Genomic DNA, 23946 nt, shown 5'->3' on the forward strand with positions numbered 1-23946 from the left:
AAAGACTCTGGAACGAAAATGTACAACCTATCACGCTAGAGCAGCTAGGCAGTGCTGAACAGATGTTCATCGTGTATTGCATGAGTAACAGCTTTAAATAAATCCACAACAACAACTGGAAAATGATACAAATTAAGAACACTGACAAAGAGGAGACATTTTACATGGGTCCAGCACAGGTGTAACTAATAACATGGATTATAGCTACACTCTATCAGGTGTGTCCCTTACAGAGCCCTGGTATTATGCATGCTGACTCACTTGTATGGCTTACTGGTGCACCTAAATTGGCACATTACATGTTCATGTTATTAATTACACCTGCGTTTTCCTGCTATGACAAGTCAAAATATCGGCTTCATCTAATGACAGGAGCACTGGCACAACAGCTCAGCTCAGGGCGATTGTGACCACAGCAGCTGTATGAGGATATGGCACTGTCCTAGGATCAGATTGGGCTGCCTGACATAACGATTAGTGATTTGCTGCATCATCTCATCTCTGTGGAGTCTGATATTTGAGGCATTACAGAACTCACAGGAAACAAAGTGTGGCTTTAGTTTTGAAGGTAACCTTATAACCGCCATAGTTCAACGGTCACTTAAAGACCTTTTGTGTGAATGGCAAGTTGCACTCACTCACTGCGCATGACGCATGAACAAACCCAAGGTAAATGTCAAGAGTGGCACAAAGCTGTTGTGTTTTCTTTTTCTAATAGCAGTCTAAATTTAGCTGAAGATAAGCTGTCGCCAGCTAAAAGAAATCAATAATCAGTGGCAACAGAATATATAGGACTCTTTTCTCATAACCAACAACCCATGGTGCAATATGCTGTATGAAAGCCTACATAGTATACAATATACCATTTCCTTTGTAGTTCGCAAGAGTTGCACAGGTCACGTAATTAATTATGATGTACACTATCTGTAACAGTTGCACTTCATACACATCCCTCAGTTGTACAGACAAATGCAATTTACATACATTAGAAATTAAGGCTTACCCGTTTATCAGCATACTACATGCAGACTGTTTTCTTACTGTACATTGTCACTGTACTTGCCTTACGCTTCCATCTAGTGTTGAGTTCATAAAATTACATCTCTCATTACAGAGGGCTGTAGACTTTATGACCGTGATTATAAAATATTACAAGATTGACAGAGATATAAGCTGTTTATACGCTAATACGTGCATGTGGGGAATTATAATATGTGTGGTTATTCAGTAGCTTTTAATCAAGAACACCGTATTTTTATGGCCGATCTACTGCGCATGCGCGAACAAGGGGGCGGGTTTGTTTAGCGTGACAAAATGTTTATTTTTCTGCTCCGATGAAATGGGTCTGATGAGCTAACACGGACTGCTTCGACGGTAAACGCTTCGCAGGTAAAAAGCTGTATTTACAGTCAGTGCATTTATTGTTTAAATTGGTATCACTGCTATGTAGCAGCCAGTAGCACTATTTAGGTAAACAGGACGCTCAGCCGGCTATGCAACGCACTGATGCTAGCTGCTAACTGACGTTAGCTTTAGTAAACCATGTAACGTTACCATTGGCTGGAACTAAATTATCTGCAGTCCAGTTAATACGTGCAAACAAGCTATAATTCCACAAGAGTTAGTAATGGAGCTTATTTTCTTGCACACCGGGTTTTAAGATGAGCTAACGTAACGGCAGCCTTTGCCCAGGGTCACTACCTTTGGTAGCTAATGTCAACATCAGTAAGTGAAGTCGTCCGTGGCACTGCAGTAACGTTAACTTACCGTTATGCTAGATAACTACACTGCGTCATATTACATCCGTTTTATATTATCATCTCACTAATATTGTCAGAACACTATGGCTAGTGGTGGAAAGAGTAGCGTTACTTTACTCAAAAGCTTGATTTATTTTTTTATGAGCAGACACTGACAGGAAATTAACGTATTTTTTTCTTTAAAAACTGCAGTATTTGAACTATTGAACACCAGCCCAAACTTAAACACTGATTCAGACACAGATTATTCGCAAACTTGTTGTGCCACCCTTTTGCAACACCTTAAAGTGAGTTTATGCATTAGTAACACATACCTAATAATCACCTGGTAATAATTGAATCATCAAGAAATGGCTCAAGAACACGTGTAGGGAAAGACATCACGTTGCTTTTAAACAGTATTTTTTCTAAATTAAACTAGTTGTCACCTCCTGTAGTTGGTTTGATTTCATTTCACAAAGGTATGACACTGAATTTTTACTGTCTTGAAACGTCCTTGAAATAGGTAATCTCTTACTGTAAATGCCATATCTGCTTTTATTTTGTCAAGGTTATGTTACCATTGCTTGCTTGATGAAGCTGGCAGTGCACACTGAAAACAAAAAGATAAAAGCCTATATGTTCGTTGTGATGGATCTTCTATCTCAAGAAGGTTTCTGGTCTCTGCAAATATAGTTTTATACTGTAGTTAAATTAAGATAGGAAACACTTTCAAAAACTTAAACACAGTTTGATACTGTACCACTTAAAATGGTTCGGAGTAATGTAACAAATATATGATATGTAGTAAATAGGGTATCCAGCGAAACACTGGTCCTTCAGAGAGAGAAGGTGTCATGCTGAAAGAAATGTTATGTAAGGATCATTTTAAGCCTAAAATAACAATGGGTTGGTGTGTTGAAAAATACTTTGTTTCAGTTCCCAGCTGCAGGGATTGTTTTATGATCATACAGTATGTCTTGTTTATAAAGCTATATTGTAAATCATTTAACTTTAGTGCCCAAGGAGTAAAAAAACTATCTTTCTCATTTGAGTCATGAGGTCTTGTTGTTGCCAGTATTCCAGTAGCAGCCATTAATGATTTATTACCTTATTTAAAAAAAAAAAAAAAATCAGATCGTGTGCAGTCTTTTCTGAGTTGCTGGTTGGCTTCAAAACTCCTACTCACAGTGACCTTGTACCAGCCTACAAGAAGACAAAGCCATGGGGAATACAAACAGTGAGAGGGCTGCCATGGGCCAGGGGGAGAAGGCTCAGCGGCGGGACAGCCGAGGTACCAAGGAGGGAGAGAGGCCAAAAATCCTGATGGATAGCCCCGAGGATGCAGATATTTTTCATGGTGAAGACATGAAAGTAAGTTGTGCTGCTTTCTCAGAGACAGTTTATCTTATACTTTTGTACATTAGGTAAATTAATGGTGGTTGTTTGGGTATGTTAGGCTCCTTTAGAGAAAGAGGAGTTCCTTGCATGGCAGCAAGACTTAGAAGCAGACGACAAAGGACCAACTTTAGACCGACCAACAGTCTTTCGCTGGACTGGAGATGGCAAGGAGGTTTACCTCTCTGGATCCTTCAACAACTGGGCCAACAAGATTCCCCTTATTAGAAGGTGAGGGGGCGTCCTAAACCCTGAGATAGTATGTTCTTTCGGTCTATCGTGAAAGTTTGTCAGTTATACTTCCATACTTATTACTTAAACACTCAAATACAACAGTTTTTCATGAAACAACTGGTTGTTATATTGATACCCAAAATTTCATTATATCTCTTAAGTGCCTGGGAGTAAGAATGGCTTTCTGGACTTTAAATTCAGCACAGTGATTAGAGGGCATGTATATTATTGATGAGGTTGAAGATTCAAAGAGAAGTACTATGCTAACTCACCTGTGTGCCAAATGCTCTGTCTTGTCATCTGTCAAAGTCAGAACACCTTTGTGGCCATTGTTGATCTACCTGAAGGGGAGCATCAATACAAGTTTTACGTGGATGGCCAGTGGACCCACGACCCAGCTGAGGTCAGCAATTATTCTCACACTTGAATATGACCTTTTGTTAAACAAGCGCTTTGATCACCATGCAACTAGAAAAGATGTTGCAGTTGTGATTTTGCCCTACAGTTCAAGTAGAGGCCTTCTCATCTGGGAATTTTCTACCATGGAATTTCCTCTACAACTTCCTGTAATTATTACCATCAGTGTCTGTAAATAAAGTAGTTGTGTAAGTAGTTAGTAAATAAAGTAGTTGTAGTAAAATCAGTAGTACATAACCTGTTGGTCGGTCTAAAGTTGGCAAGTGTAGATTGTGAGAATTCTGGCAGTCTGAGGGAGACCATATCTATTATACTTTGCAAATACCAAGCTTATCCTTTTTCTCTGTAGAAATCCAGTGACACAAATAATTCAACATATGTCCTGTAAGCTTGACAAATTGTGCAGTCAGGGCCATTTTTGAAAGACAAAGTTGGAGGTCTTGCTCGTTTAATTACTTTTCGCCTGTAATTTGCTGTAGGTGTTTGTTTCATCAAATTTTAACTTAAACAGAGGTTATTTATCATAGAAATTATACTGTGTCTGGCTGGTTTATACTTTTCAGCTTTAGTTGTGAATTTGACTGTCTCATGTTTCCTCACAGCCAGTTATAACGAGTCAGCTTGGGACAGTCAACAATATCATCCAGGTGAAGAAAACTGACTTTGAGGTGTTCGATGCTCTAATGGTAGACTCGCAGAAATGCTCTGACATGTCAGGTGAGTGCTGACAACCCCCCTATTTTTTATTTGTTATTGCTTAATATTTGGTCACTCTGGTCACAATGTCTAGCTACTATTAGTAAACATCATATTAAATTATTTGCCGCAATCTTTGAGTTAATTTAGAAATAAAAACTAAGTAGTGGAATTTTTGAAAATGTTGTTGCTACTATGTGAACAGAAGCCATGGTTTCGAAACAGGTCTGTGGAAATGTTTGAAAATGATGTTCTGTCTCATTCACACTATTCCACCATTGCTCTGCCTCTCCTCCTTTCCCTTATTAGACCTTTCCAGCTCTCCTCCTGGGCCGTATCATCAGGATGCCTATGTTCCTAAACAGGAAGAGAAGTTTAAGTCTCCACCCATACTACCACCTCACCTGCTACAGGTCATCCTTAACAAAGACACTGGAATTTCTGTAAGTAGCTGCAATGCAATTAAATGAGGCTTATTCCACTCAGTTATTTCCATTGTGGATTTTCCTGAAAGAATGAACTTCTTGTTCTCTATTTTGTGCTGTTACTGTCACATCCTTAAAATACATTAACTTGAGATATAGTCAAAATATTTCTGTCATAGACCTTGTCAAGCACTAAACAATGTCCCTGTCTCTAGACTCTCTACTGCAACAACCGATCAAAAATAAAAATAGTCAAATCACAAACACCTGTGACCATTACACCATCAGTAGTCGATAAAGTACATCCTTAAAATGAGACAAGCATCGTATCCAAAGATCTACAGAAAACAATATAAATGTGGAAAACATGAATATTGCACATGGAAAGATAAAGAAAAGCTGGTTCAACATTCTTCTGTTTCTTTTCATATCCAGTGTGACCCTGCATTACTCCCAGAACCCAACCATGTCATGCTCAACCACCTCTACGCTCTTTCCATTAAGGTAAGGTCTAAAGTTGATTTGAATCACACCATAAAGATTTATTTTTTCTATTTTTCAGCGTCTTGTGGCTGCTGAAATGTGGGGAAAACTTTCTGTGGTGACACTTGAGAAATGGCCAGCTTTGTTAGCAATTTTACTAGAAACTGCGAGCTGCTGCAGCTGCTAGCAAGCTTACATGTAGCCTGCACAGCAGATTGTATCTATAGAGTGCCGACAACGATAACAAGCTACTAACGGGGGAGCTGAAGGACAGATTGCCCTTTTTTCCCCACATTGTGACAGGAAAAACAAACTAGACTCGCATGTCGAGATATAAATAGTAACAGCAGACTAAAAGAGGGACAAATATAACACAGCAGAGTTCACATTTGTACTCTGCTAGTGGATTCCCATCTAAACCACACACAGTATTTTCCATATCAGTTGGCAGCTGGTCAGTTTTTCCAGTTGGTTTCATCTGTAATGGTAAGTTTTGTTTTTAGTATGTGCCTTCTCTTGAAAGCGACTCGGGTGTCAGGAGCTTTACAACTTTGATCAAACAATTATACATAATTATATATATATATATATATATATATATATATATATATATATATATATATATATATATATATATATATATATATATATATATATATATATATATATATATATATATATATATATATATATATATATATATATATTATATATATATATATATATATATATTATATATATAATATATATATATATATATATATATATATATATATATATATATATAATATATATATATATATATATATATATATATATATATATATAATATATATATATATTATATATATAATATATATATATATTATATATATAATATATATATATATATATATATATGCTGCTAAATGGCATGCTTATTGGATAATTTCATAGGTACTCACCTTAAGTAAGCCTAATAGAAAACCACATTTTTGTCTTCAAAGAAATAAAATAAAAAGTCATGTGTCTTTGCTTTAAAAGTTCAATTATTGGACATTGGGGAGTGTCCATAAATTTCAGGAAGCGTTTGCTCAGTGGGACGAAATAGGTTGAATTTCCATACCATTGGATACCTGAGCCCTACTGAGTGCAACTGTAATCAGAGCCCATGATGAGAATTTTTTTTTGTATACAACAAGAACAGCACATTTAAAGGTGTAGTTTACATTAATGACATGTCGGAAGGTTTAAGGTTCACCGCGTCACCTGTAGCTCTTAATATAGTCATTCGTTAGCAGCTGCAATAGTTAAAACTGATCTAACAAGAAAGCACAGAAAAATGTCCATATTTTACAGTAGATCATTTTCAATGAGTTGCTAGCCTCCATCAATGCTTCACAATAAAAGCCCCCCAGTGGTTCATGGGTTAAAGACCTTTTTAAAAGAAAGGTTCACATGTTTTCAAGTCTCCTTGTTTCCATTAATGGTTGCTTAACAGCAGTAGACTCTATTGCAGCTTTCACAGCACAACAGAAGAGTCTTTCTATGAAAATAACAGGAATGTAGTAGTAGTAGACTAAATTATATTGCCTGATTGTTTATGGGGATTAGTGAGCAGAGCGGGTCATCGAGATTAGTGGGTGGCCCTCCCACTAATCTCTATGGTTTACAGTATGGTGACCACTGCACATGGTATGACTGATACCAATGTTCCCATTGGCGCACATGTATCTAAGATGTAAGGATGCATTTCATTGTTTAGAAAGTGTGAGTTTTTTAAGTGTATTTTTCCTACATGTTATCTTTTTTTGTCACAGGATGGAGTAATGGTGCTCAGTGCGACACATCGCTACAAGAAGAAGTATGTCACCACTTTACTATATAAGCCCATCTGATCAAAGACTGATTTTTTAATCCTGTCCAAGTGTGTTAACTGTACTCTGAGTGTAACAAAATATTAGCTCCACCTGTTCTTTCCATAACAGAGAGAGAACAGGTGAATCCAGGCCACATCGCTCATGTGTTTCACCTGTTACTTCACTTCAAGAAGTACAAATCTGCTTTAAGAGGTCATTTAAATGATGACATTACATTATCCATATTGTCCTTCTAACACACAGGGCCCAAGTCAATGTGTTACCACTTGTATTCTTTACCCAAACTCGAGAAAGGCCAGCAGTCACCTGGATGAGAATCTTAGATTAACCTAAGGCTAATAAGAGGTTCATCCCTGAGATTATATCTTGTACACTCACTGTATACCCAGTTATTATACACATCTGTTTAGGATGATAAATGTCACTCCAATCCTACATAATCTGCCTTTATTTGTTCACTGATTGCCCTCTGTAGTTTTCAACAACACAATCTTTGCTTAGTAGACAGAGAGAGGCAATAATAATGAGGTAGGATGCTGATAATGTCTGTGATCAAAACAGAGGACAGGTAATGGTGGGAAAATCTGACTGAAAGTCCTCAGATCTGTGAGGTTGCTGTAGCTCTTCCCATGATTGAGAAGACAACAGCGGCACAATCAAGAATGTGAATGTTATGGTCAAAAAAGGAAAAAATGCACTGCAATAGTTCTCCAGTTTTCTTTTGCCTGTTTATCTTGAGAAAATGCTGAGTTTTCTTTAGTGAGAATCACACAGCGCACAGTAGATATTTTCTATCATCTGTATACAGTAATGTATTTTTTTTTCCTACTTTGGTTGATGATGTAGTTTGTTTTGTTTTCAAAAACTCTTCTATAGTTAGTTGCAGTGTTGTGGTCAAGATTTAGACAAGAGCAGATGATTAATTAGGATTAAGACAACGTAGTTGAGACCAAAACCATAGCAATTTATTATTTTTTGAGAAATTAATTTGGTCTAAACTTTATAATTATTTTATTAGTTTTGCACTACAATGATAAACATTTATTTTTAAAGTAGAATATGCATACAGTGTATGTAAACTTACAGCACGACAATGTATCAGAAGAATAATGCTTACCCTTTTGAACGTCTAAGCAAGTTTAGTGGACATTGCACAAGTAACATAATTTTCCTTCTTTCATATAGTGAAAATGCATTCCACAAATTAAGAGTCACGCCAGATAGTTGTTCCCAGCTGGCTCAGTCAATATGGCATCATTGGTTTGTGCCATGGAACATTGCCAATCTTTAATAGCAGCACCAGTTTCTATAAAGTGATGAATTCAGATGAATTCAGATGAAAAAAGACATAACAGGAAACAAAATATAATTAATATTTGAGAATGAAAAAACAGTCATGTGACCAACACTGGCTTGAAGAACCACAACACTGATGAAGGGACCAGCATAGGATCATGTGACAGAGTTACTGAAGATGATTTTTATAGTTAAGATTTTTGTCTGTACCGTTACTGGTCTGTATATATTTCATGAAGTCTGAAGGATTGAAATGTGTTTTAAGTTAAAGGTATGATTTGTAGTATATATTTACATCAATGTATCATTGTCAAATATGGTATTTTGGTATAATTGTCATAAACAAATGAGATCATGGTTTAACTTTTTGTTTTATTCTATGCTATAGGCCAGTAGAGGCTGACAATCACCTCAGTGAAGGTCTCATTTGTTTGTGTTACTTATGCTGTTGTGTCAGAACTAACATGGTAATGACTGATGCTAGACTTTGAAATAAATTGCAGTGTCTTTAAAAATGCTGTTGACCCTTTGAACCATGCTGGTGTGTACACATTTTCAATTCTGAGAGACATTTGTATTAAAGATTAAGTTACAAATTCCTATACAGTTTGTTTTATTTTTGGTCATGCTGTGGCTCTTTAGGTCATGAGTAATTGACTGGCACATGCTTCACAAAGAAATACAAAAGACCATGAAACAAATTTATTTGCAAAATGCTTTAAATAAAAATTTTATTTTGGGGGGTCAGAGTACAATATTTTACTGTACACTATTTTAAGTATTATTGACCCATATTATTAGTATATTCACTAACCTGTAATAAATACAATGCCAAAGTCATGTTAGAGCCAAAATGAAAACAAAGACATATCACTGTTATGAATTCACAGATGTGCTGGAAAATCCAAACCATTCTCCTCCACAGCTACTGTACAGTACATGTGCTTTTGAGCACTTTGCTCCCAAACTCTGAGTGCTCACCATATCATCGCCATTCATATCACCAGTGCTCCTAAAGTGTGGGACTTTCCATCTCTCTGTACATATGGTGGACAATGTCAATTTGCAGGTTGTTTGGCCTCATGTTTATCTCTTTATGTGACATGAGGGTATTACATAATTATGCAAAAGTGTCTACAGAAAGTTTAATCTAACTAATTGAAATAGTACTGTGAATGTAAACTTACAGATACAGTGACTATACGTATTTTCAGAATGACTCTATCAGTGTGTCCTTACAACTATTATAAAATGTTGTAATAGCTTCATTTTGTAAATTGTTATCCGTTTAATGATCATGTTCCCCTTTATACATGGCAATATCGCTACACTTATGAAAAGGCAGATAAGACATTCATAGAGATCATGATGTGTCATGCACAGTCACACACAGAGCTTACAAACGTCTGGCCAGGGTTTATCAACTTTTTCTGAGTGTCCACAGAAAGTTTAACGTAACTAATTGAAATAGTACCGTGAATGCAAACACGCAGATGCTGTGACTATACACATTTTCAGAGTGATTCTATCAGTGCATTTACAGCTATTACAAAATAATGATTCATTTTGTAAATTGCTGTCTGCTTCACGCTCCCCTTTATACATGGCAATATCGCTACACTTATGAAAAGGCAAATAAGACATTCATAGAGATCATGATGCGTCATGCACAGTCACACAACCTTTTCTGACCCATAAGCCCATTTATAGGCTCTGTAAATGGTAAAAAAACAAAGTGGCTCAGACCGAGCCACAAATGACTTGCCCACGGGCATTAAGCTTACTTTCTAGTTTGCCAAGATATGCTGTTGTTGTGATGTTAGCCATAATAGAGAGTTGTGAGTATCGCTGTCTGGAGCTGGTGTGCTGGCTCTGGGAAACCGTCTCGTCCTCTCTGGCTGTTAGCTTCGCAGCAGCAACTGTAGCGTCAGGTTGCTAACCCACAACCTAGCTAACGTTAGTTACATTACTTGCTGTGTCGTTGTTCGCTCTGTATCATGGTATTTGTCATGGTATTGGATTTCTCCAGAATCGCATACCCCACTTTTATTATGCTGCTACATCAGCTTCCACTCTTCTGGGGAGACTTTCCACAAGGTCCTGGCTGGTGTGCCTGCATGTGCCATCCCACCTCTGCAGCTCATCCCGAATGCAGCTGCTTGGCTGGTCAAAGTTCTCTCTAGCAACTCTAGTCTAGACAGAACATCAAACACTTAACAACAAGGCTCAGGGTTCAGAAACGTTGAGAGTGTGAGAATTTTTCCTGTTTTTACATATGCTGGTCTGTACATTGTGAGGCATGTGACCTTATACAGTATGAACAGCCTATGGGGCAGGACCTAAGGTTCTATACTTGCATACTTGATATATAAAGAGGGCCTGATGTTAGAGTGAGAGCTACTCTGTGACTGGCCTTCTGACTTACAGGATGAATACCCTCCAGGCTCTGTTTCTCTTGGCTGTAAGCCTCACTGTTGGTAAGTACAACCTGACAAAAGCCAGTTCATCTGTACGCATGGTGGCTGTGAACAGATGCATCTTTTAGTGGAGCTTAAATAGAATTCTGATTGTGCCTACTTGTTGTGTTTCAGCCCAGTCCTTGGACTACAAGGCACTCAACCAATTTAGAAGGATGATCCTGTGTCTGATGCCTGATAGCTGGCCTGTTTTTGACTACTCCGACTACGGCTGCTACTGTGGAAAAGGAGGCTCTGGCACACCTGTGGATGATCTGGATAGGTCCTGATTCAGTCACTCTCAGACAACATAAAAAAAAACCCTCGTCCAGTCTGTTTCAGAATTTGTTTTGACTTGACTTTTTGACCTGTAGGTGTTGCCAAGTGCATGACCAGTGTTACAGTGATGCTATGCAACACCCTGAGTGCTGGCCCATCTTCGACAATCCTTACACCGAATTCTATGACTACAGCTGTGACGAGGAAAACAAGAAGGTCACCTGTGGCAGTGAGTACACTGAAACAACGGGATTTTCCTGCTCACTTGATCTTATAAACTTCATTCATTTGCTCATAAAACCATTTAACCTTTTCTATCACTATACTTTTAGTTATTTTCTCAGGTAAATGTAGCAGGTGTGAAATGCAACTTAAAATTTAATTTTCTGACTTTTCATTTAGGAAGATGTAAATGTTGATGAGAGAACTGTTACTTTTATAATCAAATTGACACTATTCTCAGTTTCTTTAATTTAAAGGGTTGTTGACCTTTTGGTGATCACAGTTCTTTCTACTTTATCATCTTCAGACAATAACGACGAATGTGAGATGTTCATCTGTGAGTGTGACAGGAAGGCCGCTGAGTGTTTTGCCAAATCACCTTGGAACCCTGAGCACGAGCACCTGCCCAGTGACCGCTGTCAGTAAAGACCACACAACTGTATCAAATTAGGAATTTATGCTTCGGCATAAAATATCAGTTTTTCAGTTTTCACAATAATTTTGTTGAGGATCCTTTGTCATGGTTTTGGGTTTGTGTTCAGTCATTTTCTATTTTATTTTGAAATAGTCTCCTTCCCTCATGTCTTTTAGTTTTGCTTCCTGTCTTTGATTGCTTTGATTGTTTTCATCTGTGTCTTGATCAGTTTTACCTGTGTCTTGTGTCCCCCCCCCTAGTTGTGTGTATTTAAGTCTGTGTCTTCCTTTGTTCTGTGTCAGCTCATTGTTGTACTTGTGTTAAGCTTCCCAACCCTAATTTTCTGTGTTTTGGGATTTATGCTCTGTTCCTCGTGGACTTTGTTTGTGGACTTGGAATTTGGACTTTGCAAGCTCTGTTTTTGGACTTGTTTACTTATTTTGGACTGCTTACCTGGTTGTGACCCCTGCCTCCCTGTAACCCGAGTAAGCCTTGTACATTTCATTAAAAATCGTTGAACTGAACCTACTCTGCCTGCTGTCTGCGTTTGGGTCCTCTCTCTGTTTCCTGGCTTGACACTTAAACATAACATCCTTGGCTTATTAGAAATATTCACAGACCGTATACATTTACTTACACAGTATCATGATTGGTGGCCATTTTTTTTGGGTATAATCTTAACTCCACTTACTACAGAGAGCACTATGGTCTACCATTTTCTTCTCTAGTGAGCAGGATGAAATCAGTACCATATAGTGGAGAGTCTGCCATGTGATGTTTGTCCGTGTCAGCTGTACTAGGATGCTTTGTCCCATATATAATATACTATTTGCACATAAGCAAATAATACAAATGTATTTGCTTAGAAATAAGTTTTTAATATGTACTTGTGAAGGCACTTTGTGGATGATTCCCCCCGCCATCACTCCACGCTCACCTTTCCTGAATGTGGACCAAACATTAATAGTTTGTAATATTACTGTTATCATTTATTTGTACATAAACTTAAGCAAATCGATGTACAATATCACAATAGTTTTGATCTCTTAAAATGCATATTTTGATACTTTGAAACCTTATAAACTTTGAATGTCTACATTATAATGTGACACACATTTGCACATTGCAAGTAGGTTACTCTTAATTCATTTGCTATCTATTCTAGAAAAAAAGATGAATAGGCAGACCACATAACTTAAATCTATAGATCCATTTCACCATTGTTATGTAAACTAATTTGAGGGAACAGTTTCTTTAAAAATCAGACACTTACTGGGCTCGTTTTCTTGCCTGACAAACATATACTTATAGTATTGCATGTAGGTTTACAGTATGCAAAGCAACCACACAATGGCTACTTTTGTGCTGTTGGGAAGGGCCAATCTAATCCATAATTAATTCTGCCAACAGCTACCATTAGTAACGACAATATAAGCTAGCCACAATACAAACAGTATTGGGTAACGATCTGTTTTCAACTGCTTTTATATTGCTGGTGACAGTAGCGTTTCTATAATTTCTTCATTCTCCTCCACAGCTACTGTACAGTACATGTGCCTTTGAGCACTTTGCTCCCAAACTCTGAGTGCTCACCATATCATCACCATTCATATCACCATTGCTCCTAGTGTGGGACTTTTCATCTCTCTGTACATATGGTGGACAATGTCAATTTGCAGGTTGTTTGGCCTCATGTTTATCTCTTTATTGGACATGAGGGTATTACATAATTATGCAAAAGTGTCTACAGAAAGTTTAACCTAACTAATTGAAATAGTACTGTGAATGTAAACTTACAGATACAGTGACTATACGTATTTTCAGAATGACTCTATCAGTGTGTCCTTACAACTATTACAAAATGTTGTAATAGCTTCATTTTGTAAATTGTTATCCGTTTAAAAATCACGTTCCCCTTTATACATGGCAATATCGCTACACTTATGAAAAGGCAAATAAGACATTCATAGAGATCATGATGCGTCATGCACAGTCACACACAGAGCTTACAAACGTCTGGCCAGGGTTTATCAACTTTTTCTGACCCATGACACCATTTTTAAACCATTTAGGCAGCACAAATACATTTTAGGGAGTGCATCCCTCAACTAAGGTTACTTGATCTGCTACATTAGTCATTTAAATTACAGAAACTCTCATTGGAAACAGTTTTTTCTGCGTTCTGATTTAGATCTGCATCAAAATACACATAGTGATAGACAACCATGGGTTACGTGTTCCAGATTTTTGTCAATTACTAGTAGGCTAATTGTAGTAAAATGTTCAGGAATTGGCCAAAAGTACGTGGACAGCATGATACCCATTTGAGATTGTTGAACATCTAATTCTAAAACCATGGCCATTAATATGTTCCTATATCCACCTGCAATCTTCCAGGAGGACTTTCCACAAGTCATACCTGGCCCTCTTTCTCTTGAAGGCCTCTTTGATCTGGTCTTCCCAGGGAACTTGGCTGGCTTGAAGTTCATATGGGCCCTGTTGTTGAGTCACTCATGGCCTTGGAGGATCCATCTGCAGCCTGGCACAGATGTTGTCCCCGTCAGGTCAGCCATGAATGCCCTGATGGGGGGGTGACGGATGCCTGACTTGGTTAGGGGGACTCCGCTGACTTGACCAGCATGTTCCTGGCCAAAGAGAACAAGATCACTGAAATGGCGTATCCAGTGATAATGCCCTTCTTCAGCCGATTCCATGTCAATGTTCCAGAGGTGACTCTCAGGCTGAAGCAGCTGTAACAGTCCAGAATGAGGTCCCTGATCTTGCCTGGAACATGGTGTCGGCCCAGTGCAGTATCCACTAGCTTGTGCTGGATTGACCCGTAGACATTGGCAAGGTCCAGCCACAGAACCGCCAGGTCTCCTCTGCCTTCCCTTTCCTCCCAGATCAGCTGGGTGACCACTCCTGTATGCTCGATGCATCCTGACACCTTCGATGTATGCATTCCTCAGGAGAACCTGTCAGGTATCTGGCAACAATACTGAAGAATACTTTGCCCTCGACACTGTGGAGTGAGATTGTCCTGAACTGCTCGATGGTACTTGAGCTGTCCTCCTCTGGAATCCAGGCACCATCTGCGAATCTCCACTAATGGGCCAGCTTCCCCCTCCTCCAGATGACCTTCATGGTTCTCCACAGTCACTGCAGGAGTCTGCGGCACCTCTTGTAGACAACATATGGCACTCAACATATGGGGCCAGGTACCAAGATAGTTCTGGCAGCCCTGACAACCTCCTCAACCTCTTTCAGGGTGGGCTCCGTAATGTTAAACTGTGAGATGGGTTCTGATGGGGTTATCAAGGCGCTGCATGGCCCAAGTCTTGCTCCCTTGCTATTTCACTGTTGGTGTTGCTGAGGTACTTGTCAACCCCCTTGAGTGCAAGCAAGATGGTCACTTATTGTGTAGGATTTTAAGTCTGTCTGTGTGTGTGTTCGCACACAAGTTGTAGAGGAGCAGTAGGGGGGAGTGGGTTTAAAACATAAAACAAAACCCTTAAAATTGGGTAGGTGGGGGACGTTTGGGAGGTTGAGTTTTCCTGGGGGAGGTGGCCAGTGATATACTGGATACAACCCCCATCGGTCAGTTTATATTTTGTTTGTGTCCTTAGTCATTTTTTTCTTTACAAAAAGTTTCACTCATGCCGCTTGGGAGGAAGCTGTCTGGAGGTCACACCCCGGCACGCATCCTGAACAACCCCCAGACCTAGTGGGAGAGGGCCTGCTCATGTGGGGGGAGAGAGTTTATTTATTTACATTTGCAAATTCCAATGTCCAACAGGAGTTGAAGGAGAGGACACAAGGCCACCCCAGCCAGGATGATTCAGTCAAAACAAAACACTGGCATATTTAGTGCCCCCCACATGGATCCATAACCCCAAGGCTGACCAACTCTAGTCTAGACAGAACATCAAACACTTACCAACAAAGCTCAGGGTTCAGAAACATTCAGTGAGAATTTATACCTGCATTTACATGCTGGTTTGAATCTGAGTCCAGGCATTGTGAGGCATGTGACCCTGTGTAGTAGGAACAGCTGACGGGGCAGGTATCAAGGTCCCATACTTGATATATAAAGAGGGCCTGATGTTAGAGTGAGAGCTACTCTGTGACTGGCCTTCTGACTTACAGGATGAATACCCTCCAGGCTCTGTTTCTCTTGGCTGCAAGCCTCACTGTTGGTAAGTACAACCTGACAAAAGCCAGTTCATCTGTACGCATGGTGGCTGTGAACAGATGCATCTTTTAGTGGAGCTTAAATAGAATTCTGATTGTGCCTACTTGTTGTGTTTCAGCCCAGTCCTTGAACTACAAGGCACTCAACCAGTTTAGAAGGATGATCCTGTGTCTGATGCCTGATAGCTGGCCTGTTTTTGATTACTCCGACTACGGCTGCTACTGTGGAAAAGGAGGCTCTGGCACACCTGTGGATGATCTGGATAGGTCCTGATTCAGTCACTCTCAGACAACATAACAAAAACCCACGTCCAGTCTGTTTCAGAATTTGACTTGACTTTTTGACCTGTAGGTGTTGCCAAGTGCATGACCAGTGTTATAATGATGCTATGCAACACCCTGAGTGCTGGCCCATCTTCGACAATCCTTACACCGAGTTCTATGACTACAGCTGTGACAAGGAAAACAAGAAGGTCACCTGTGGCAGTGAGTACACTGAAACAACGGGATTTTCCTGCTCACTTGATCTTATAAACTTGTTCATTTGCTCATAAAACCTGCAGTAATATGCTTTTTTTTCCATCACTAATTTTTACTTATTTTCTCAGGTAAATGTAGCAGGTGTGAAATGCAACTTAAAATTTAATTTCATTTAGGAAGATGTAAATGTTGATGAGAGAACTGTTACTTTTATAATCAAATTGACACTATTCTCAGTTTCTTTAATTTATAGGTTGTTGACCATTTGGTGATCACAGTTCTTTCTTCTTTATCATCTTCAGACAATAACGACGAATGTGAGATGTTCATCTGTGAGTGTGACAGGAAGGCAGCTGAGTGTTTTGCCATATCACCTTGGAACCCTGAGCACGAGCACCTGCCCAGCGACCGCTGTCAGTAAAGACCACACAACTGTATCAAATAAGGAATTTATGGTTTGACATGAAATATCAGTTTTTTAGTTTTCATAAGTGACAGATAATTTTGTTAATTTGTTAAGGATCCTTGGCTTATTAGAAATATTCACATAGACCTAATACACTCACTTATATAATATTATGATTTCTTTATGGAGTACCCTGTGATTTTGGTGACCTATAACCCTCCATCATTCCCTCCATGTGCTGAATTACGCTTGTTGGGTTTGTAATTGTGACGTTATCCTGATAATAGACACAATTAGATCTGCATCTCATTTTATCTCACATGCTGTTTACTGGTGGCCAGTTATTCAACGGTATAATCGTAACTCAAGTTACCACAGAGGACAACATGGTCTACCTTTTTCTTTCCTAGTGTGCAGGATGAAATCAGTACAGTATAGTGGAGACTCTGCCATGTGATGTTTTGTCCGTGTCAGCTGTCCTAGGATGCTTTCTGTAAAAGTCCTGTTATGTAATGTTTGCATTTAATCAAATAATAAAAATGCATTTGCTTAGAAATTAGCACTTATGTTTAAATTTTAGTTATTGAATGAGGATTTTAGTGTTTTACAGTTTTTGTTTTTATAAATCAGTAAGTTGTTGTGAAGGCACTTTGGGGAATGCCCCCCCCCTCCACATAGAGTCCCCATTCCTGAATGTGGACCACACATTAATAGTTTGTAATATTACGTTTATAATTTTTGTACATAAACTTACATAGCAACATAGCAAGCTGATGTATAATAGCCTTTTTATTTATTTTTTGAAATGCATATTTTGATACCTTGAAACCTTAAAACGTTAAATGTCTACATTATAACACATACATATAGAAATTGCAAATAGTTTACTCTTAATTAATTTGCTATCTATTATGTGGTCTACCTATTCATCAAGTTGAAAGTCTCTAAATCCATTTCACCATTCTTATCTAAAAACTAATTTGAGGGAACAGTTTCTCAAATCGGACCCTCTGACACTTATTAGGCTCTTCTTCTGGCCTCACAAATGTTCAAATATAGTATTTCATGTAGGTTTACAGTATGCAAAACAACTGCTCAATGGCTACTTTTGTGAAGTTGGGAAGGGCCAATCTAAACCCTGTCTTAATTCTTCCATCTGCGACCATTATCCCATTAAAGCAACAACAATATTTCCTAACCACAATACAAAGTGTTGGATAACAAACAATCCGTTTTCACCTACTTTTGTAGAGTTATTTCTAAAATGTCTTCCTCTTTTTAGTTCAAAATTTTGGTTGCTTTTGAGATTATTTGGCACCAGAATAAAACAAATCCGGTCACTGCAGCCTAGTGTCTTGCTTTCAGTTAGTCACCACTGTTGGCTGCCAGCAGCTCACCCTTTGTCACTGGATCAGTCTTCAGGCTATTGTTCAGACAACACTAAACATTGGCACTGTAAGCACCAGCAGCTGGTAGCTGGCTGCTTGCCATCAGCCAGCTGTGGCTGCTGCTGGCTCAAAGATAAAATGTGAGAAATGACAAATGCAAGGAACAAAAATAGATATTGACCACTGAAAAGCCTTTCTCTAACCTAATACATTAAATGTGTGCATGTCTTTGTAACTATGTGTCATTTGCTGTTGTGGTTGCTAAAAGTGGCTCAGTGCACCTGCTTGTGCCTCACATTGACTAGGAGACCTGTTGTCTGAAGCCACGTCCAAACTGATGACCATAACTCACACCTTGATGCCAAAACAGTGTTTGCACAGGAAGATGAGTTATCTAACATCACTGTTTACAGTGCACAGTTTAGCCTTTATTGGACAGGGCAGTATAGAGGTAGACAGCAAACAAGGGAAGTGAGAGAGGGGAATGACATGCAACACAGGTCCATGGCTGGAATCAAACCATATACAGTGTGCCTTAACAATTAGGCTGTCAAGATGCCCCCTATTACTGCTAGTTTTAATAGTATTAGTGATTGTTTTAATTAGTGTGATGACTGCTTTGTGTGACTGAACTCTCTTGGTGTGATGTTGTATATATGTAATTTGTTCTCAGGTCAGTGAATGTAAATGGTTAGACTTTAGATTATGGGCTGCCAAAAGGCTTTGCAATTTACCTCTGTTGGTAAAGCATTGGTTACTAGCAGTGGAATGTAACTAAGTACATTTACTCAAGTGTACTTTTTGACATACTTGTACTTGAGTATTTCCATTCTATGCTACATTATACTTCTCTTCCACTACTTTTCAGAGGGAATTGTTGTACTTTTTACTCCACTACATTTATTTGACATTTATAGTTCCTAGTTACTTTTTCCATTTAAAAAAAAAAATCACATGATATGCTTATATGATATGATGCAGTGGTATAGTAATAATCTACCCAGTAGTATAAAAGTATCTAAAATTGGCTGCACCTTGACAACATTAAACTGTTCTTAGATGTATTTGTTACTGACAAAGACAAAAACATGTTATTTTACTTTTAAAGGAGCCATTCTGCATAATGAATACTTTTACTTTTGATACTTTATGTGCATTTTGATGATAAGACTTCTGTAATTTTACTTAAGTAACATTTTGTATTCAGGACTTTTACTTGTAATGGTATATTTTTATACCATGGTATTTCTACTTTTACTTAAGTAAAGGATCTGAGTACGAATTCTTCCACCACTATTGGTTACAGCTTTGGTTGCAGCTCTTCAAGAATTACTTACTTGTTTGGACCAAACTGTTTCAAATATTGCGTAATTAATTTCAAGTTGCAAACTGTTTATAAGAATCATTTTGGAAACGTAATAGTACTCTCAGATGAAAAACTAGAAATCCATCAGTTTACTAGTTGTGATATACTTGTTCTGTGGTTCTGTTTAGCTCATCACTCATTGATGTTAAGAGGGGAGATATCTAACACCTGACACCAGCCCAACACTGTTGAGTCTCATAAATAAATAAGTGCTTTTGGGTACAAGGTGTGTAAACCTGCTACATACACGAACCGCTCACATGCAACATTCCAGATGGTATCACTCAGCTGTGATAATTTACAAAGGCGGTGGTCCCGGGAGGACACTAGCCTGATAGAAAAGAAAGTGAAGGACAAAGAAACAAGTCTAACCGAGAGGTGACTAAGAAAGAGAACAAGAGAAGGAGAGGGAGATACTTTCTCACTGTGGCTGCCACAGTATCTAATGATGACTCCACCCTTGCATGACATTTTTGACATTGATATTACTCATACCTCTATTACTGCTGTGCAATATCCTCCGTCTCATTATAACTTTAATAAGCTACACTTAACTTGACAGTTCATGCACAATTACCTTATACTGTATTATTATTATCATCAACCGGTAAACCCACTTGGTACTTCACACTTATTTTATTTTATACTTATACCCACTTGGTACTTAATTCATTTTCTGACCTGTATTATAGTGTATTATATTTTTTGCTAGTACTTCTATTCCTGTGTGCACTGACGTAAAGCCGAGCTGCTGTAACAAAAGAGTTTTCCCTTGGGGATCAATAAAGTGATTCTGATTCTGATTCTGATGTAAACACCTATGTGCATCTGGAGACCCACGCATTATCCAATGTACATGGCTGGCCCTGATGCTGCCATAGTTACTTGCTATTTGCCATACCAATCACGTACAATACAAGAAGTAACAGATCCCAGCATGTTATTCTGCTTTTCACAGCAGGTAGGGGAGTGTCTAGAACAGGCTCTCCCATGCAAACCATGTGTGCCACTTGGCCCAGAACATCTTTCAGTTTGTTGACTTACTCTGTCTGGTATGCATGATGTACCAGATGAAAAGACACACCAGAAATCTGAGGCTGAGCCAAGAGAAATAATGTCTCTGTGAAAGTACACCATGAGCATAGGCCATTCATTTGTTCATTCACTATGCTTGGAGAAAATGGGTTAGTGGCTATAAGTTCAAAAGGTTCTTAGAACAGCATAATCTATTTGTGTACTGATACATGTGTTTTCTCTCAGACAAATACAGGTCTCATGTTTTCACTTTCCCTCTAGGGCCCCTGTATCTTAATCAGGGCTTATTATGTGTCATGCTACAATGCACAAATACATATTATAGTGCAGAAAACTGCTGTTGTAAATGGGCATGTGCTAAATTATTTAACTTCTACAGAGGGAAGCAAAGAGAAGGAAAAGCTTTTAAAAAAATAGATTTAATCAGAACATTAATGCAGTATGTATTATTCACATTTCAGCAGGGTAAGTTGAGCTCAGGTGGGTGAGCTGTTTTTGAACAGCAGGCTTGAGAGCATCCAACACTGGAGATTTCAGAAAGTCCATACATATCTAAAAGCACTAACTCTTCCTTAAATATTTGTTAATTAAGCTAATTACATATTACATATTTTCATAGCTCTGTTGAGAGGGTATGGGCTCATTTCTCTACTTAGTTGGACACAGAGTTTTCCACTCTGCTCTGGCACTGCTTGATAAACTCCTCTGAAGATCAGCAGAGTTCTTCTTACTGAACACATGTGAAGGCCACGATGGCGGCCGATGTTTTGAAAGCGTGGGGTAAAAATGGTTAGCATTGCCTTGGTTAGCATTTGATCCATCTTTTTCCATGCACACCCTGTAATTCTGCCCCCTGTTGTCGTCCCAGTGTGGCGTTGCGCCAGGTCCAGGCCTGAGGGACACACAAAACTCGACTCGCTCCTTTGGATCTATGTTCTTTGGTAAGCTTAGGTCAAAGGCAAACACATCCATATCAGAACCCCCACAGCGCTGCTTCTGCAGGAATGTGCAGGGAATGTCATGATGGCTCCGCCAAGAGTCAAAGGTCACCCTTATCTGCACAGCGTTTTCAACACTGACATGGGAGACACGCACTTTGCCACTCAAGGAGTGCTCTGAAATGTTGCAGCTTTCCAAATGTACGCATATCTCTTGCAGACGTGCAAGGAAGGCTTTAAAGTCAAGCGTTGGCTGAGGGAAACCCAGCCGCAACTTGTGGCGCTGCAGTTTGTTTGAGGTCAACTGTTGGCCTTGCGGTTTGGCTGAGGATGGATTCATCACTAGAGTAGAAGAAGGGGAACAGGGCTCAGGGATAAATAGACGCACAGCAGTGAGAGCCAATCCCTTGGTGTCTGCAAACACCACACGCTTCTTGTTCAGACCTCCGCTGTCCCTGCGGAAACAGCTCCGAGGCACAAGGGAGGACGACAGCAGTAAGGATGAAGAGTAGGGGGAAGAGAAGGAGTGATGTGGAGAGCGAAGGCTGGCCCTCGGGGGACAGTCAGTCGGCTGACGAGGCTGTGTGGGTCTCAGAGGAGACATGGACAGCAGTTGATGAAGAGGCTGACGCTGGCTGAGGCTCAGACACTTGGCGAGGTCGACTGGCATCACAGCTGGCTGGGGGTGACTACCAAGGGCATGGAGAACTCTGAGAAGGAAACATGATGGGGTTAAAATGAGATCTGTCGTTACAAGAAATGGTTGCACATATTTCTGTTTTAGCATAATTCTACTTTTACATGCTCTGATACCTGACAGGTAATGTTAATGTAATTACCAAAAGCACAGTGTAAATGCAGTAAAAGGAGTTCAATGAAAGCTTACCTTGCACAATTCATTTTCAGACTGTAGATATCACACTGTAAGTCTGTTGTCTTTGCCAGAGAGCTGCAGCAAGTTCAGAATAATCTACAAGCAGAAATCAGGTTTAATAAATAAATACAACTTCTCACTGAACTAAACAATTAGTCAAAAAATGAGCTGTCTACATGACTGCAAACTGCTCCTAAAATACAAATGGGATTGATGGTATTTTTCAATGCAAAATATACTTACAGACTGCAAGCCACCATGTGTTTCATCAAATCAAGGACAGAGCAAAAGAAAGAGAGGATCTTGCTTCCAGTGTTTCTCTTCTCTCTCTGGAGCTTATGTGCGAATTTAGAAATGAGGCTGAACCTTCAGTGACATCACATTTGCGTGTGGGTAGAGTTTAGCCAATGAAGTGAGGCTCCATTGTTTATGTCCTGCCCCTAAAGTACTGTTTAATGGGAGGTAGAGCCTCAAAGCTTTAATTTCATAGAATTCTGCTGCCATGATCCACTTGTGTTGTGTTTTTATGTCTTTTAATTTTAACTTTTAACTGTGGATAAAGAAAATTCTAATACTAAATGTTTTATTTACTGCAGATCAGACTCACAGCATGTACATTTTGGGGTAGAACTCAAGATAAAGAAAAAAGTGAAACACACGGACTCATGATTACACTGTGGGACATGCATTTTTACACCTGTACCATGGTTAAAAAATAAATGGCTCAAAAATGTCATTGAATGCAGAATACTATACTTCGATATTTTTGTCAATTTATTCCTTTAACACATTACTTAAGGAGCAGTGTGTAGGATTTAGTGGCATCTAACAGTGAAATAGCAGTTTGCAACCATTTAAATAACCGCTCTCATCACCATGGCAACATTAAATTCCAAGAAGTTTAAACTGTCTTGAACATGTACTAGAATGGTGCTAATTACTAGTATGGTGTAATAAAGCATTCATGATATTGCACACAGCACAGCACTCGATAACATCACAGGCCTTGTCATATATTTCAATATTACTCCTGTGTTAGCAAGGAATAGTTTTATGGAAAATTCCAAGTTAAACATGTTTTCTACAGGCCCATTGTTATTTTCACAGTAACAAAGTGAAAATATCTAATTTGCTGAAAACAGTTTCAAGCTGAGACCAGTTTGGGAGTTTTCACCATGCTGCCCCAGGCAGCTGTTAGAACACATTCCAGGGTTTGAACACTGGATGAAGTTCAGCAGCTAACTGACAGAGACTTAAAATCATTTCTAGGTGCTGCCCAGGGCTGGCCACAGAAACTGGTTTATTCACAACAGGATCAAACAATCAAATTTTCTGAAGTGAAGAGATCA

General features: G+C 38.9%; 4 protein-coding genes across 4 annotated transcripts; 3 read left to right on the plus strand and 1 right to left on the minus strand.

Moving 5' to 3' along the window:
• The first annotated feature begins 1232 nt into the window (after positions 1-1232).
• On the plus strand, positions 1233-9149 carry prkab1a (protein kinase, AMP-activated, beta 1 non-catalytic subunit, a). The gene is made up of 8 exons (XM_044174555.1): positions 1233-1389; positions 2931-3113; positions 3199-3368; positions 3681-3774; positions 4391-4505; positions 4794-4927; positions 5345-5413; positions 7192-9149. Exons 2-8 carry the CDS (start codon positions 2964-2966, stop codon positions 7267-7269), a joined length of 810 nt encoding a protein of 269 aa, XP_044030490.1. The 5' UTR covers positions 1233-1389; positions 2931-2963; the 3' UTR covers positions 7270-9149.
• Positions 9150-10521: 1372 nt separating this feature from the next.
• LOC122865926 (phospholipase A2-like) lies at positions 10522-12447 on the plus strand. Its single transcript, XM_044174967.1, has 4 exons — positions 10522-11024; positions 11139-11286; positions 11378-11511; positions 11812-12447. Exons 1-4 carry the CDS (start codon positions 10976-10978, stop codon positions 11928-11930), a joined length of 450 nt encoding a protein of 149 aa, XP_044030902.1. The 5' UTR covers positions 10522-10975; the 3' UTR covers positions 11931-12447.
• LOC122865927 (phospholipase A2-like) lies at positions 12267-17552 on the plus strand. The gene is made up of 5 exons (XM_044174968.1): positions 12267-12404; positions 16066-16115; positions 16230-16377; positions 16463-16596; positions 16893-17552. Exons 2-5 carry the CDS (start codon positions 16067-16069, stop codon positions 17009-17011), a joined length of 450 nt encoding a protein of 149 aa, XP_044030903.1. The 5' UTR covers positions 12267-12404; position 16066; the 3' UTR covers positions 17012-17552.
• Positions 17553-21185: 3633 nt separating this feature from the next.
• Positions 21186-22969, minus strand: ppp1r3c2a (protein phosphatase 1 regulatory subunit 3C2, duplicate a). The gene is made up of 3 exons (XM_044173830.1): positions 22841-22969; positions 22610-22693; positions 21186-22433 (listed from the first exon to the last, which is right to left on the minus strand). Exons 2-3 carry the CDS (start codon positions 22621-22623, stop codon positions 21434-21436), a joined length of 1014 nt encoding a protein of 337 aa, XP_044029765.1. The 5' UTR covers positions 22624-22693; positions 22841-22969; the 3' UTR covers positions 21186-21433.
• Positions 22970-23946: the final 977 nt, after the last annotated feature.

The sequence above is a fragment of the Siniperca chuatsi genome, linkage group LG18, assembly GCF_020085105.1.
Source record: "Siniperca chuatsi isolate FFG_IHB_CAS linkage group LG18, ASM2008510v1, whole genome shotgun sequence".
NCBI lineage: Eukaryota > Metazoa > Chordata > Actinopteri > Centrarchiformes > Sinipercidae > Siniperca > Siniperca chuatsi.

Bases quoted from the DNA above. Each gene is read 5' to 3' on its own strand.
- LOC122865926 (XM_044174967.1), top strand. From the start codon at position 10,976: ATGAATACCCTCCAGGCTCTGTTTCTCTTGGCTGTAAGCCTCACTGTT. The intron at 11,025-11,138 runs GTAAGTACAACC...GTTGTGTTTCAG, and splicing joins GGCTGTAAGCCTCACTGTTG to CCCAGTCCTTGGACTACAAG. The intron at 11,512-11,811 runs GTGAGTACACTG...TATCATCTTCAG, and splicing joins CAAGAAGGTCACCTGTGGCA to ACAATAACGACGAATGTGAG.
- LOC122865927 (XM_044174968.1), top strand. From the start codon at position 16,067: ATGAATACCCTCCAGGCTCTGTTTCTCTTGGCTGCAAGCCTCACTGTT. The intron at 16,116-16,229 runs GTAAGTACAACC...GTTGTGTTTCAG, and splicing joins GGCTGCAAGCCTCACTGTTG to CCCAGTCCTTGAACTACAAG. The intron at 16,378-16,462 runs GTCCTGATTCAG...TTTGACCTGTAG, and splicing joins CCTGTGGATGATCTGGATAG to GTGTTGCCAAGTGCATGACC.
- prkab1a (XM_044174555.1), top strand. From the start codon at position 2,964: ATGGGGAATACAAACAGTGAGAGGGCTGCCATGGGCCAGGGGGAGAAG. The intron at 3,114-3,198 runs GTAAGTTGTGCT...TGGGTATGTTAG, and splicing joins TTCATGGTGAAGACATGAAA to GCTCCTTTAGAGAAAGAGGA. The intron at 3,775-4,390 runs GTCAGCAATTAT...GTTTCCTCACAG, and splicing joins GGACCCACGACCCAGCTGAG to CCAGTTATAACGAGTCAGCT.